Source organism: Corythoichthys intestinalis, chromosome 13, assembly GCF_030265065.1.
Source record: "Corythoichthys intestinalis isolate RoL2023-P3 chromosome 13, ASM3026506v1, whole genome shotgun sequence".
Taxonomy (NCBI): domain Eukaryota; kingdom Metazoa; phylum Chordata; class Actinopteri; order Syngnathiformes; family Syngnathidae; genus Corythoichthys; species Corythoichthys intestinalis.
In genome coordinates, this window is record NC_080407.1 from 25799127 (window position 1) to 25813490 (window position 14364).

Consider the following 14364-nt stretch of genomic DNA (forward strand, 5'->3'; position numbering starts at 1 on the left):
TTCGACACCGTTTCCATTTTGAATTTAATCCACGGAAAGTGAAAATAAATCTGAACAGGGCTCACAACTCTAACCCATTGAGCCGAAGCCTGCAACAACGAATTGATGATTAAATCTGTTGCAGGGTTATAGCACCATTTTAAAAGTCAAATTGAATGCTTTTTAAGACCTTCAAATATAATTTAAGACCAAAACATGCCCCAACAATTTGTGAAAAAGAAAAGAACTCATTTTAGTACACTGTAAACACTGAGGCGCTGGCATTTTTCCCCTCCCATGTGCGACTCGACGGCTTTGTATGGCGGTCCAGATGTGCAAAAATTAAATACATGATTAAAATGTCATTAAAATGCTTCTATTTCAATATTTATTTTTTAATTTCAATATTTATGTATTTATTTACATTCTTATTCGTATATTTCACATTTTATTGATTTCCATTTTGTTTATTTCAGCATTTATTTATTTCAACATGTATATTTATTTCAACATTTATTTATTTCACTTTCTATTTATTTCATTCTAGCACTCTTGTTCCCCCATACTGCGTGAAATAAAATTATTTTTTATTTTACCTTCACCAAATGGCAGTGATTGCTGTGACGAGGTCTCTCGGGATTTATTAGACTTAGCAGAACACGCTGACGCAGAAAATTTGGACCCTGAGCATCATTTACAAACTTGTTCAAACCTGATAAACTCAAACCTCGTCCATCGAGATTGATGAGCCAATGAAATATGAAATTATTTCATGCAGTTACAAGGGGAACGAGAGTGCAAGAATGAAATAAATGTTCAAATAAATGAAAAAATATTGAAATACAAACTGAAATAAATGAACAAATGTTAACACAAATGACTAATCCGACTAGTGATTTGTGTATGTCGTCCTCTAGTGGTTGCCCACCATTACAGGGGTGTTTGCACACCTATAGACCCCACTCACATGACGTCACAACCACGCCTCCGCGCCATATTGTCCAGCTCGTTGTGTTTACGCATTACCGCTACGTAAATTCCTCCTATTATGGCGTGTTTTTCTGCTCGTTAACATTAATAATCAGAATGGTGAAGGCGTGTGTGGCGGTTGGTTGCAGTAACAGAGAAGATAGACGGAGAGACTTGAAGTTCTACCGTATACTGAGAGACCCTGTAAGATAAGCTTATTTTTGGGTGCCAAATATGCCAGTTTGCTCTCCCACAGCTATTATACGCGCACTCCCAAGCTATTATGAAGAATACAGTTTTAGCCATCACCATGTGCTTACGGGTGATTGTTCACATCCTGCTGATAAGTAGATACACACATGTTGATTCATCACACAACGTCTCAGTACTTTTCCACCAAGCTACAGTACTTTGAGTGCAAATGTGTGTTCAAAACAATGATATCTTGCCTGCTCAAGTAATTCAATCAGGAAATTTTAACCAGGAAGTGTGACTGTTCAATCACTGACTAGAATAAGGAATTTGCCCGACCGAATCTGCCACGTTGGACAACAGTGTTGTAACTGTATTCCGCCCATCAACAAGCCCTCAATAAAAGTTAGCAGCGCGGGAGAGTTTGGAGAGGGACTTGGATGAGACACATCGGTCGCGGAACGTGTCTCCTGGCTCTCCCAACCAGCAGGTTGAAAAATGTCCAATGTCTGACTCTATCTCACCGTGCCCTGCCTTTTGTCAGCTTGCCTTGGTAAATAAACTAAGTTAAAGAAGGAGTTTTAGACCCAACAGACCCAGAGAGGAGGATGGACTGCTGCAATTCGACGAGAAAACTGGGCACCAAACGATCACCACAGATTATGTAGTAGTCATTTTATATCTGGTAAGATGCATTTAACATATATATTTAGGGGGTTTGGGGCTGACAACTAGTGTTGTATCGGTCGCGAACGATTCGTTCTTTTTGAACGAATTGTTTGGGTGAACGAGACCGAACTAATCACCATCTGCACTGATTCGTTCTATGAAGTTGGTGCTTGTTCACTGCGTGGGAGGGCGTTGAGCAAGCGGCAGCGTCTTCTGACATCGCACACGACCAATCAGACGCCAGCCTCATCGCGGGCAGGGGAGGGACCGGAAACAGAATCAGGGCGTATGTCACTCACTTCCACGTGTGGCCAATGAGCGGCCAGCGTGCAGGCAGGGGGGCAAGACTGAGTTTTGTCACTTCCCGTTCAGTGACTCGGTCCTCCGGTTCCTGACCTAGCTTGCTGCTAACTTGACTTTCCAGTAATGACTATGCAGTGAATGAATCAAAAAATGAAAGGAAAGGACTTTGTCACATATTTGTCGTGGAGCCTATCAAATGCAGCTCAAAAAGACAAAAACACCACACAAATCTAGCGAGCATGGTTTAGTGTACTACTTTTTCTCAACAGACTCGCGACTACCTATTACGACATACTATCAAATTTACAGTAATTTAAAACACGGGTAGCTACGAGGCAAGCAAAAGCTGAGCTGCGGTCGCGTGACGGCAATGAAGGGGGCAAAGAACTGTCACTATAAGGAGGCTTCATGGCAGCGATATTTACCTCATATGTGCACAGAAAAAAAAGAATATTTAGTATGATCACCATAACACTGATTTGCAATGAAACGGTATATACATGTCCCTTTTTTCCAAGTGTTTTATTTTTTTTTTCGTGTCAGGTGTTGGTTGGTTTGACAAATTATGTCAATCCGTCCATCATGTGCTACTCAAGCGCCCCAAAACAACGCACATGGACACGGGAGATGTCGCAATATGTCTACATTTTTCTTAACAGACTAATGAGAGTAGAAAGGCGATATCGTAAAGAGCAAACAATTATTTCTCGTCAGCATTTGACGAACTGAGATGCGGGGACGACAGGGCAGCTGACCGGATTATTTTATTTATATAACCAGTGCAAAAATTCAATACGATCACCATAATACTGATTTGCAATGAAACTGTATATATATGTCAATTTTTTCCGAGTGTTTTATTTTTTTTTTTCGTGTCAGAGCGTGTCGGTTGGTTTGACAAATTATGTCAATCCGTCCATCATGCGCTACTCAAGCTCCCCAAAACAACGCACGCGGACACGGGAGATGTCGCAATATGTCTATATTTTTCTTAACAGACTAATGAGGGTAGAAAGGCGACATCGTAAGGAGCAAGCAATCATTTCTCGTCAGCATTTGACGATCTGAGATGTGGGGACGACAGGGGAGCTGACCGGATTATTTTATTTATATAACCAGTGCAAAAATTCAATACGATCATCTTAATATTGATTTGCAATTAAACTGTAAAATATCAAAATGTAGTATTGTCTTTATTTCAGAGCAGCACATTCGACAACTAGCTATTTACACTTATAGTTTTAACAATAGTAACTAAAAATAATACTGATGAGCATAAAAACAAAAATACAACAGAGCGAGAGGTAAATATGATGTGTTGGTCGTTCCATATTTAGAAATTAAACTTTCGATTTATTTTTATCTTCGTGACAGCAAGCATGCTGCGTTGGCTGGTAGCAGCATTGTAAATGTGATCAAGAACATGCTAAAGAAAGTCCGTGCGCCCCCGACCCCAACCCCACCCCCCGCTCCCCCCACAAAAGGAAAATGTTTAACCGTGTCCTCAATCGAAATGCAAGCACGAGCCATGACTTTGAGCCCATAGAACTAGGACAGACGACGCGGAAGTTCTCCCTCGCTTTTGCAGCAGCGGGAGGGAGACGAGGCTGTCTGTGAAAGCAGAATGATATTGCCTGTCACTCATTACTGAAACTACGACGAGCGGTCAATGAGGAGCCTGTGTGCAAGAGAGAGGGAGGGACCAAGAATGTCACTTCCCGTTCAGTTATACTGCGAAGCGGTCTTTGGTGATTCCTTCGGCAACGTCACTTCCCGTTCACTAACCGAACGATTCATTTGGGCGGGGAGGGAGATGAGGGGGGCGAACGATTCGTTGAACGATTCGTTTGAACGAATCTTTTTACTGAACGATCCGGAATGTATTCGTTTACTCAAGTGAACGACAGATCCCGTCACTACTGACAACCACAATTAAGATCATTGCGAGGCTAATCGCCGACAACATACAGTTTCAAATTCAAGACGCTTATTTCTTCCACCATCATTATTTTTTGAATAATATTTAGCTGGTAACAAGTGAAAGAAGCTGGCCTCATCTACGGATCATTAGTTAAACAGGGGTGTCCAAACTTTTCGCAAAGGGGGCCAGATTTGGTGTGGTAAAAATGTGGGGGACTACCTTGGCTGATTTACGTAGAACAATATATTTAAACAAATTTTAGCAAGCCCTTCTGTGTGTCACATTTGCTTTATTTTTTTTTTTAATTCATAATTTCAACAATCTCGCCTTTGTGGTGTTCGCTTTCGACACTCGGGCTCTTGCGAAATACTGCTGCTGTGAAATTAAACTAGCTTCAAGTTGCTTTCATTTCTCGCTGCGTATCTTCCCTGTAATGTTGTCGTACATGTCAGCGTGTCTTGTTTGGTAATATCGCGTCACATCGAAGTCTTTGAAAACAGCGACTGTCTCTTTGCAAATGAGGCAGACACAGTTGTTGCGTATTTTATTGAAGAAATAGTCCAATATCCACCTATCCTTGAAGCGTCAGCCATCGCAGTCAACTTTTTTTTTTTATTGATTGTCACCATTTTAGAAAATTGGAAGTAAAGGGTCACACGGGGTAATGTTGCTTAGAGTGCTGCTCTTAAAGTTTTTCAAAGTTTCGTGAGAATAGGCTGAGTTTCTGTGGACAAGATAGTTGTAGATATCAAGGTAGCAGATGTCAGCCAGAGACGACGAAGACAGCGGTTCGAAAAATATCGATTTAGGCATCAAATATGGATCTGGCGAATGGATCGACCGAAGCTTTTCCACATAACGCCTTTTATGCAACACACCCAATGAGTTTACAGCGTCTGAAAGCACCGGGGCTTCCATGAATTGCACTATAAATTGCACGATAAATTGAGACCATTGAGAATTCGGACACACAATGACGGACAATATGGCGGACCAATACAGCGACACGTCATTGTGTGACGTTGGTGAGTGGGGTCTATACCACTCCAACGTCAGTCAATGAAGTCACCGCCACACCATAATAAAAGCCGCCACGTCTTGCAAATGAGATGTTTGTTTTTTCTAGATCTATAAGATGCATTCTAATTCATCATTTTTAATTTGTATAATTTAAAATGACGTCTATCTGAATATATTTAGCTCATTATTTATGCACTATTTGCCAGAAGTTGTCTGAAGTAGCAATCAAATACAATACTTAATATTGACATTGACGTAACGTTTAAGTTGTTTATGGCGTGTCTTTGAGCCGAATCGTCGCGTGCTAGCAAAGCATTTCTTCGTTGCCGACGTCACTGATTGCAATTTCAGATAAGTATTTTGGAAAGATAAAAGTTGTCAACGTACGAGGGTCCGTTAATGTACTTTTAAACTATTATTGTTGTGGTGATATAGTACGACAGAGAATTAGAGCCAAATAATAAAAAAAAAGAACTACTATATTAAAGTCGTACTATTGCTCCCACAAAAAAAGTCATGTTATTATGTTAGGGTAATGTAGCTGTAAGCCGCTACTCACTTTGCATACATGTACCTTCCCTGAGAGCTATGTATGCATTAGTATAAATCCGTCTTGATTATCATTTGATTTAGATGAGGCAAAATATTAGAGATTTCCTTATTTGTAAAACCGATTCTAAACCACAAGATGCTTTCGACTTTTATTCTCGTTCGATTAATTCAACATTTTCTATGATTTTTATTGGGAAAAAAAATAATGTTGTTCATAAAGAAATTCTCATTTGTCATGAAACAATTTTGCCTCGGCACGACCTGGTGGGGCTGACCGGTTCCAATGCAGCACACCACTACCACCACAGCTTCAAAAAAATCTGAGTATAAACCCTGCAATGTAAACAGTAACATTAGCTGCTCTTGGCTGAGTGCTGCGAGCGTTGATGTCTTTGGACAGCTTTTTTTTTTACAGGGAAAGAGCCAGAAGAGGAGCCTACAATACAGTCCATTCTGCATAGTATGTGGCTAAATGCTAGCAAATGAGGCAACAAAACCGATTGCACTGAGAGCATCATACATCGTGGCATCATGCCTGCGACCAAGTTTTAGGAAAGGCCGCTGTGAAAAAAAAAAAAGTTTGATTCCGCGCATGGAGAGCTACATTTTCCCTTCACTTAATGTTCATTTTCAGCCCCTCCACGCTTATTTTATATTTACTGTCATTTTCTCCCATGCATTGCCGGTGTTGTACTAGAGCTGGGCGGTAAACCGAAAATTTACCGTCACCGAAATTCTTCACGATGACCGACGTAATTTTGACCATGTCGGTAAATTCGGTAAATTAATAAAACAAGAAAATAGTCTTTTCATCCCGCTTTGACTCTGTTGTTCGTCTATGCTCATTCCCCTTTAAGAAAGCAGTGAATGTACTTACGTAGGGAGTCACGTGATCATCAGGAAGCCAATCAAACAGAAGCCCGGTAAGCTAACGCTAGCAGCTAATGCTACAAGCAAAACGTGATGGAGTGTGGCTTAAGGGAGGTTCGCCAAACTTTCACTCGACATTTAATAGACTCTTGGTGGCATCCAGACGGGCTTTCACCAGCTGTCCTCCCTTGTTCTCACAATTTCCGGAGATGGTGCTTTCAGTGCTTTCTACCGGTAGCCAGGCCACAGGCTAACGCTAGCGGCCGCTAGCGGCTAACGCTACAAATGAACGTGATGGAGTCGGATAGCGGCTCCAACCTTGTCGAAACGGCTGAATTTAATGAGTGGATTGGGCATGGACTGCATCTAGCAATTACTATGTCGCGTTATTTTGTATCTGACTGTGTGTGATTTCTCTGATAGCTTTTGTGATGGTAAAGCATTCAGCATAAAGCACAAATGGCCCCAGCTATTTTTCTGTATGTGCTTAATTCTGTGTCATTATTGCTATCATAAAATCTTAAGTGTTTCATTTGCAGAAGATCAATATAGCTTTAATGTGTGTCTGTCTGTCTGTCTGTTTGGGGGTTCATGTATGTGTGCATTTATTAAAAAATGCACTGGGGGGGGGGGGGGGGACCCTGAAACCATAAAGTAAACACTTGTATTGAATAATTATGTCACAGCAGCCATTAACAATAAATTGTCTTTTTGACGTGTACTGTTCGAGCTGCAAGTCATTTGTGTTACAATGACATGTTTGCACAGGCATATCGATTTTGACAATGTACATTGTTCAAGCCATACACTCTGTTATAAATGCTCATACTTGAATTCTTATTGTTCACAATTCATTTGTATAAACCTAATGTCTAGACTGCATGTACATTTGTTAAATATATCAAATTGAATGCTGGTAACTAAATCAACAAGAAACTGTTAATCTGTATTTCATGCATTGATTCAGATTTTCAAATTATATAACAGTCCGCTTGGACGACTTTATCGTCATTTATCGTTATCGAGATAAATCTGCTCCATTTATCGTGATACATGTTTAAGGCCATATCACCCACCCCTATGTTGTACTGAAATCTGCGATCCGGCAGAATCTGTGATGAAGGAAGGCGATGTTGCTGACTGCAACGACGATGAGTAAACGAAGGCCACTTACGCTAACGGCTTAAACTGCCATTTGCTAGGTAAATGAGGCAATACGCTCTCTACAAGTTGCCCAGGCTTATTTTCCCTTTCACGGAATAAACGTCACAGTATTTAATCATGACGTTGTCATTAAGAAAATGTCTGCTTGAAAAAAAATCACATATAAATTATGAATTTTTGACGTTTCGAAAATTTCTGCTTGAATAGATTAGTTACTTTTGATATTGTGAAATAGTGAGCTGCAATAAATTGCTATTATTATTCTTATTCCTCCTGACGAGGTAACTGTGTAAATATCCCATTCAATGAATTATATTTATTGTATGACTTTTGACGTTGTGAAACTCTGTGCTCTAATAAATTACATTACTGAATTGTATTTTTGAGATTATGAAATGATCCGCACTTATAAATTACTTTCATTCTATGAATTTATGATTCTTCCTTCCTCATTCACGCATACACAATTTTTATTGTATAAGGACAATGATATACTGGGCTGTCTCAGGAAATTAGAATACACAATATTCTAATTTTTTGAGACAGTCCTGTGTATATATACAGGACTGTCTCACTAATTTCCTGACTGTCTCAGGAAATTAGAATATTGTGTATTCTAATTTCCTGAGACAGTCCTGTATATATACACAGGACTGTCTCAAAAAATTAGAATATTGTGTATTCTAATTTCCTGAGACAGTCCAGTAAATGTAAATGTGGTAGTTAGTGTGTGATTTCGCTATTTCCCAGCCCATCGAAGGCTATTCCTTACTTACTTGACATCCTCTTACCGTCGTTTGAACACATATTTCCTCAAAACGACCTCCAGATACTATTTTTTATTGTCACGTTTTCTCATAGGTGCAGATGTGGCTGTAGGAAATAGTGATACCTCTCTATTGTGTCTAAGAACAATCAAGTCACTCTAAAAGCTATTTGCTGATCTTCTGACACTATCCCTACTCCCCCCAACTATATCTCATCTCAACTGGACCCTCAGAGTCTGTACGTTTCATCATCACATATTCCGATAGGTGCAGATGTGGCTGTCTGAAATTGTGATTCTCCTCAACTGTAGGTGGCGCCTTAACATTGACCCTTGCGAAAGCCGATTAACCCAATTTTTAGGGGGTCTAATTGAAAGGAGATGTAGCATGGGGTGGGGTCAGAAAATCAGTAAAGAGCCTTAGCGGGGACTTGGGCAAGAGCATAAGGAAAATACAGTGAGATCAATCACTGACCACGGCATATACATTTATGTCATTGCTCTTATACATTTAAAATTGTGAATAGATGTGTGTGTAAGGATGAGTAATAAGTTAAAAGAGTAAAAGTGTAAGTCAGACAATTCCATATTATCACAAATACAATACAGTACCTAATTTAGAAAAGCGCACAATTTCACAACGTCAAAAGCCATACATTAAATGTTATTTATTTAATGGGATATTTACACAGTAATGAGATATTTACACAGTAACCTCATGATGATAAAGAACTATTTCACAATGTCAAAAATTCATATGAAACATGCAATTTTTTTTAAAGCAGACATTTTCTTAGTAACGAGGTCATGATCCAATGTCATGACATTTATACCGTGAAAGGGAAAATAAGCCTCGGCAACTTGTAGCGAGCCTCGTTGACAGAGCAAATGACAGTTCACGCCGTTAGCGTAAGTGGTCTTTTTTGATTCCTCTTCGTCGTTGCTATCGGTTTTTCTGTTGCCAACATCAACATTAATCATGGCAATGTCATGATTAAATATGATGACTTTTATTCCGTGAAAGGGAAAATAAGCCTGGGCAACTTGTAGCGAGCGTATAGCCTGATTTACATAGCAAATGGCATTACACCGTTAGCGTCACCCCGGTAACACACTAGAAACGTCAACGTCGCGTTAACAATCCCGCTGCGATAACGCAGTGAAATGCGGCCGTTAAAGTCAATCAGCCAATGCACACCAGTCGCAGTGCGGCCGCGTGTTGGACGTGTCCCAGAAGCACTCAACGCGTCGCACGCGAAAAGAACAGCAGAGTTTTTTTATTTGACGCGGCCCCCCTGCGTCAATACTACTAGGTAGGATCGGGCAGGCCGGAAGTCACTCGTGTAGAAATACGGTGGATCCGGTCGATTTTCAAAATAATATGCAATCGTAACTTACTTTTCGAGTCCATCAGATCTCTTAATGCTGCGGGTAGATCGGGTCACAGTTTACTTGTTGTTGGTTTACTGCTGTTTTCTCTGCTATAATAATAACCGACACGGCAGGACAGTATCAACTCTGCTTTTAATCTCGGCGCATCAGTACCCCCGTATTCAATACAAAACCCTCCTACCACAACAAAACAAGTAGGAACTAATATTCACATAGGAACTAAAATAATACAACATAAAATATAGAATATAAATGAATACTACATCACATTTGGAAAACATAAATACATAATAAAATAAATAATAGCCCATATAAACAAAATAAATTCAAATTAGCTAAAACACCTGTAATTAATATGAATAATACACAAATCCTGCTACACAATTAAATTTATTAATTTCTGCGTGGTGATTTAACTTGAGAAAAAATACCAATAAAGCTTAGAAAAATGTTCATAAGAAAAAAAATGATTGAGGCATTTAATTTGTAAAATACATGTTAAAATTAGGCTTGAGAACGATAAACAGATACAAGCCGGATATCCGGTTTTACAGGTGAGAGATACAGCTGTATCGATAATAAAAGTTGCCATTCAACAGTAAATAGCCATTAAATATTCAATTAACCGATAGTAGAGATAGAATTCGGCTATCGCGAGCACAAGAATCGGCTTCTTTTACTTCACATGCTGCGCTTGTGTCATTCCCCACACAGCACACTTAGATTGAGACCGCACGCATGATATAATATGGACAAGCACAACTCACGGTCGTGGTTGCCGCAACTTCCCATGCATTTCGGCAGAACCGCTACGAATCGCCATTACCCGATCGTCACGGGCGTGTCATAACAACGCGAGAGCTAACAAAACCACTGTAACGCGTAGCGTTTTCTTCACAGCCCAAAACGAAAATGAAACTAGTAGTGGCAACGAAGCAACGTGCTAAAACAATGGACAGTTTGAGCACCGACGCCAGCGACATGCAGCGATTGATTTTCGCACCCCGGAAAAACAAAAGTCGGACTTTGAAGTGAGGAAGGCAGCCAGATCTGTTCGCATGGGTCACAGGGACAGAGCTAGTGTAAAGCATGGAGCGGTACAGAGATCGTGAGCTTCTAACCCTGAAAAATAACCTACTACAATGGTGGAAAGGGCAGCACGACTCTCAGGAGATTTTTTTTCCACGAAAAGCAGTCTACTTAAACATTAACATGTGGATTTGTTGATATTCCTCAAGATAAAATCTGCCCTTCAAAAAAGATATGGACAGTGATGAGGAATAAAAAAATGTGGAAGCACAGGCATAAGTGAAAGACTCTGCTGTGTATAAGGTTAAAGTAATGATTATTGACCTGTCTGTCTAAAATGCTGTTTTTATTCCCCCAATTACACCAGTGGTAAAGCATAATTTATTATTTATTTATGATAACGTTCATACCTGTTAAGTTGTAGAAATTGCAAATAGGGAGATTTTTGTTTGCCAACCCTGATGACGCGCGCGCGCGCGACAATCGCTAAGACAAAATGCAACCGTTTTTTTTCAAGTTCATTTTGTTCACAACACTTGTGTAAAAATTAACTACACTGTCAAAGAACCTCTTTTTGGTGGCATCAGAGATAGTCTTCAACTTGCTCCATGTATTGTCTAGCATCATGTGATACTGCTATGTTGCCTGTGTCATGCCAGTTCTCCTTGTTGCTGTAATCAACATCTAGGATATCCTCAGCTTTCCTGATCACATCCATTTGCACAAATTTGGACATCAGCTTCCTCAGCAGCCTCTTCATCTCATCATCCATCACTCCAATTAGGGTTTCGTCAGACTAAATCAGCAAGATTAAAAACATTAATTACATCATTTAGAAAATTAATCATATTTGTTTTTAAAAGTATCTTTGTCATGGCAGTTTTTTAATTGAATTGTAACCTAGAATTGAAACTTTATATTTTTTGTTTAAGCACAGTAATAATGATATAATGTAATAAAGTGTATAGTATACACTTTAGCTTTAGCATAATAGCGAATCTAAATGATTAAACTTCAAGTAAGTAACGATACGCTTTCTCACTTAAATTCATATATTGTGGGGGTAGGACCGCAGTGGTTTAATATTCCATGATGTTTGATCCACGAAAACAGAGTAAAGCAGCGACTTCTTCCTCATCGTTCTCCCATCATTAGCTCTAATGCTATTAGCATTAGGCTAGTTAGCTATCGCTGGCAGGTAAGACTTACGGCAATTACGTTGCCGAACATCGTTTTTCCCGAATACTGGAGGCCGACCAGGGTCAGCTCCATCTCTTCCTTCCAAAATAAAGACTTGAACCAGTCTAAAAGCCGGTTTATTAGTGCCAGCATCTTGGGAAGTCGGTGGTGCTTCGCCTCTTCCCTCCCTGTCAGATGATTGGTTGGGCTTTTCCATCTCTGAAGGGGAGTGAGGGCAGGGAAGTCGGAGACGGCCAGGCTATTCGTTGTTGGTCACTTTCCGAATCGGGCCGAATGGTATCGTTACAAAACGGTGACAAACAAAAACGTAAAAAAAAAAAAAAAAAAATTGACATTTTGGGAAAATCGGGAGATTTGGCTTTCTAATCGTGAGGCGTGAGCATTGGGGTCAAAATCGGGAGTCTCCCGACCAAATCGTGAAACTTAACAGGTCTGAACATTGCAGGTTTAATTCTTTTTTTCTAGAGCTGCTGCATATAATTAATATTTTTTGTTTGTAAGATGTTTACGTTGAAAGTTTGCACTTAAATTACTTACCTCTTGTGTTCGAAACACCAGGAAATACAGTAATTGAATTACTGCACTTTATTGTTGTCTGTCACTGGAGTTTTACTATCAATCCCATCCAACAAAATGACAGTCATATAGTAAGCCTTAATTTTTTTTCATAAAAGAATAAAACATAACATTGGTATGAAATTTTGTTGTTTAATTTTACTATTAGAAATGTGGTCTTTTTTATATGTTTAAAATACTGTACGAACACACACAACAAATGTTTACTATCGTATCGTTTTCACTCTGTATCGAACCGTATCGTTCTTAAACTGTATCGAATCGGCCTTAAAAATGTGTTTGAATTGAATCGTAACCTGTGTATACATATCGAATCGGCTTCATGCCAGAGATTCCCAACCCTAGTTAAAATCTTTGTAATTAGGATTGCTTTTTGCTTTAGCACATGACTTCTTTTTTCTTCATTTCAAAAAGAAAGCTGTCCAATACGCGGGGTCTGAAAGGCAAAGTGTTGTTGTTTCATTACCTTTAAATACCCGCTATTGTCGCGCGATCTTGCAATCCTCGCGTGAACCGATCGAGCCGCTCGAGAAACGCGTCCTATGGAAATTGACGCCGAGCGTCACTGGTGCGTTATCGCGGCGGAATCGTTGATTCGACGTTCACGTTTCTGGTGTGTTACCGGGGTATGTGGCCTTCTTCGTTAACTCATCGTCGCTGTTGTCGGCAACATTGCCTTCCTTCGTCACAGATTCTGACGGATCGCAGATTTCGGTACAACACCGGGGTGACATTTTTTTTGCGTTTTTTTTTTAACCACTAACAGCGATAAGTGAGGTCATGGGAAGGGAAGGGGGGTCAATATACATACTGTATAGATATATAGATATCCCCCACATGTGTGTGTACACATACGCACCCCCCCCACCCCCCCACACACACAGAAAAGTTAACCACCAGTTAACTATGTAAAATGCGATTAAAAATTCGAATGCCTTGATAGCACTGCTTTTACAATGAAAAATGAATTCTCATCACCGGGATCGGTCTTCCGTCATGTACAATATACAATACGTATCACCCAACGTGAACCAACCTTCTAGTCTGTGAAGAACAACCTTTACGTGCATTATTTCGCACACAGTCGAGGGTTGCTGATGTGGGGGCTCCTCTTTTACTCCACAAAGTTCCTCCTGGAACTTTACTGCAGCCGGTGTCGTTCTCGATGACATTTTCCTGACTTGATTTCTGAACGATTGACAACGTGCTTTGCAGCTTTGTTAGCAGTTGGTCAGCTAGGCTAGGCTAGGCTAAAAATAGATCGCAATACATCATCGAGTGGTAAGACTCGAAAACTGATGTTTGAGTCCGTAATGTGGCTAATGCTAAACACGTCGTCGAGACTAAGGTTTAGTTAAGTGACTGAAACCGAGGAAAAACAAGAAACATACGTTCCACCATGGCCAGTCTTATCTTTTGCATTTCCGACCAGGATTGCATGTTTTTTTTTAAAAAAATTTTATTTATTTTTTTTTTTTACCAGGATTGCATGTTGGGAAAGAGAGTCTCCAGCCCTATCACACCGTAAGACCCGCCTCGTTCGAAAATAAAAAAACAAAAACAGCCCAAATTACAACTTTCCTTTCAAGATAAAAATGTTTCTCTTAAACAAGTTAATCTATATTTTGACATTATTTGGGGAAAAAAAATCAACAGTGGGATAGGAGCGATATCATTTCGCCTATAAGGATCCTGGGAAGTGTAGTTCTTCAAAGAAATCATTTAGTGCGGTCAGCACCGCCCTCTGGCGGTCAGCAGGGAT

General features: G+C 39.9%; 1 protein-coding gene across 2 annotated transcripts in view; it reads right to left on the reverse strand.

Annotated features, from left to right (window-relative positions):
- Nucleotides 1–14029, reverse strand: part of LOC130928547 (zinc finger protein OZF-like) — a 35210-nt gene extending 21181 nt beyond the window's left edge. For both annotated transcript variants that reach the window (XM_057855243.1, XM_057855242.1), the window contains exon 1: nucleotides 13639–14029. In XM_057855243.1, the coding sequence (XP_057711226.1) occupies nucleotides 13639–13774 (136 nt within the window). In that variant the 5' untranslated portion in view covers nucleotides 13775–14029. The remainder of the gene's footprint in view (nucleotides 1–13638) is intronic.
- Nucleotides 14030–14364: the final 335 nt, after the last annotated feature.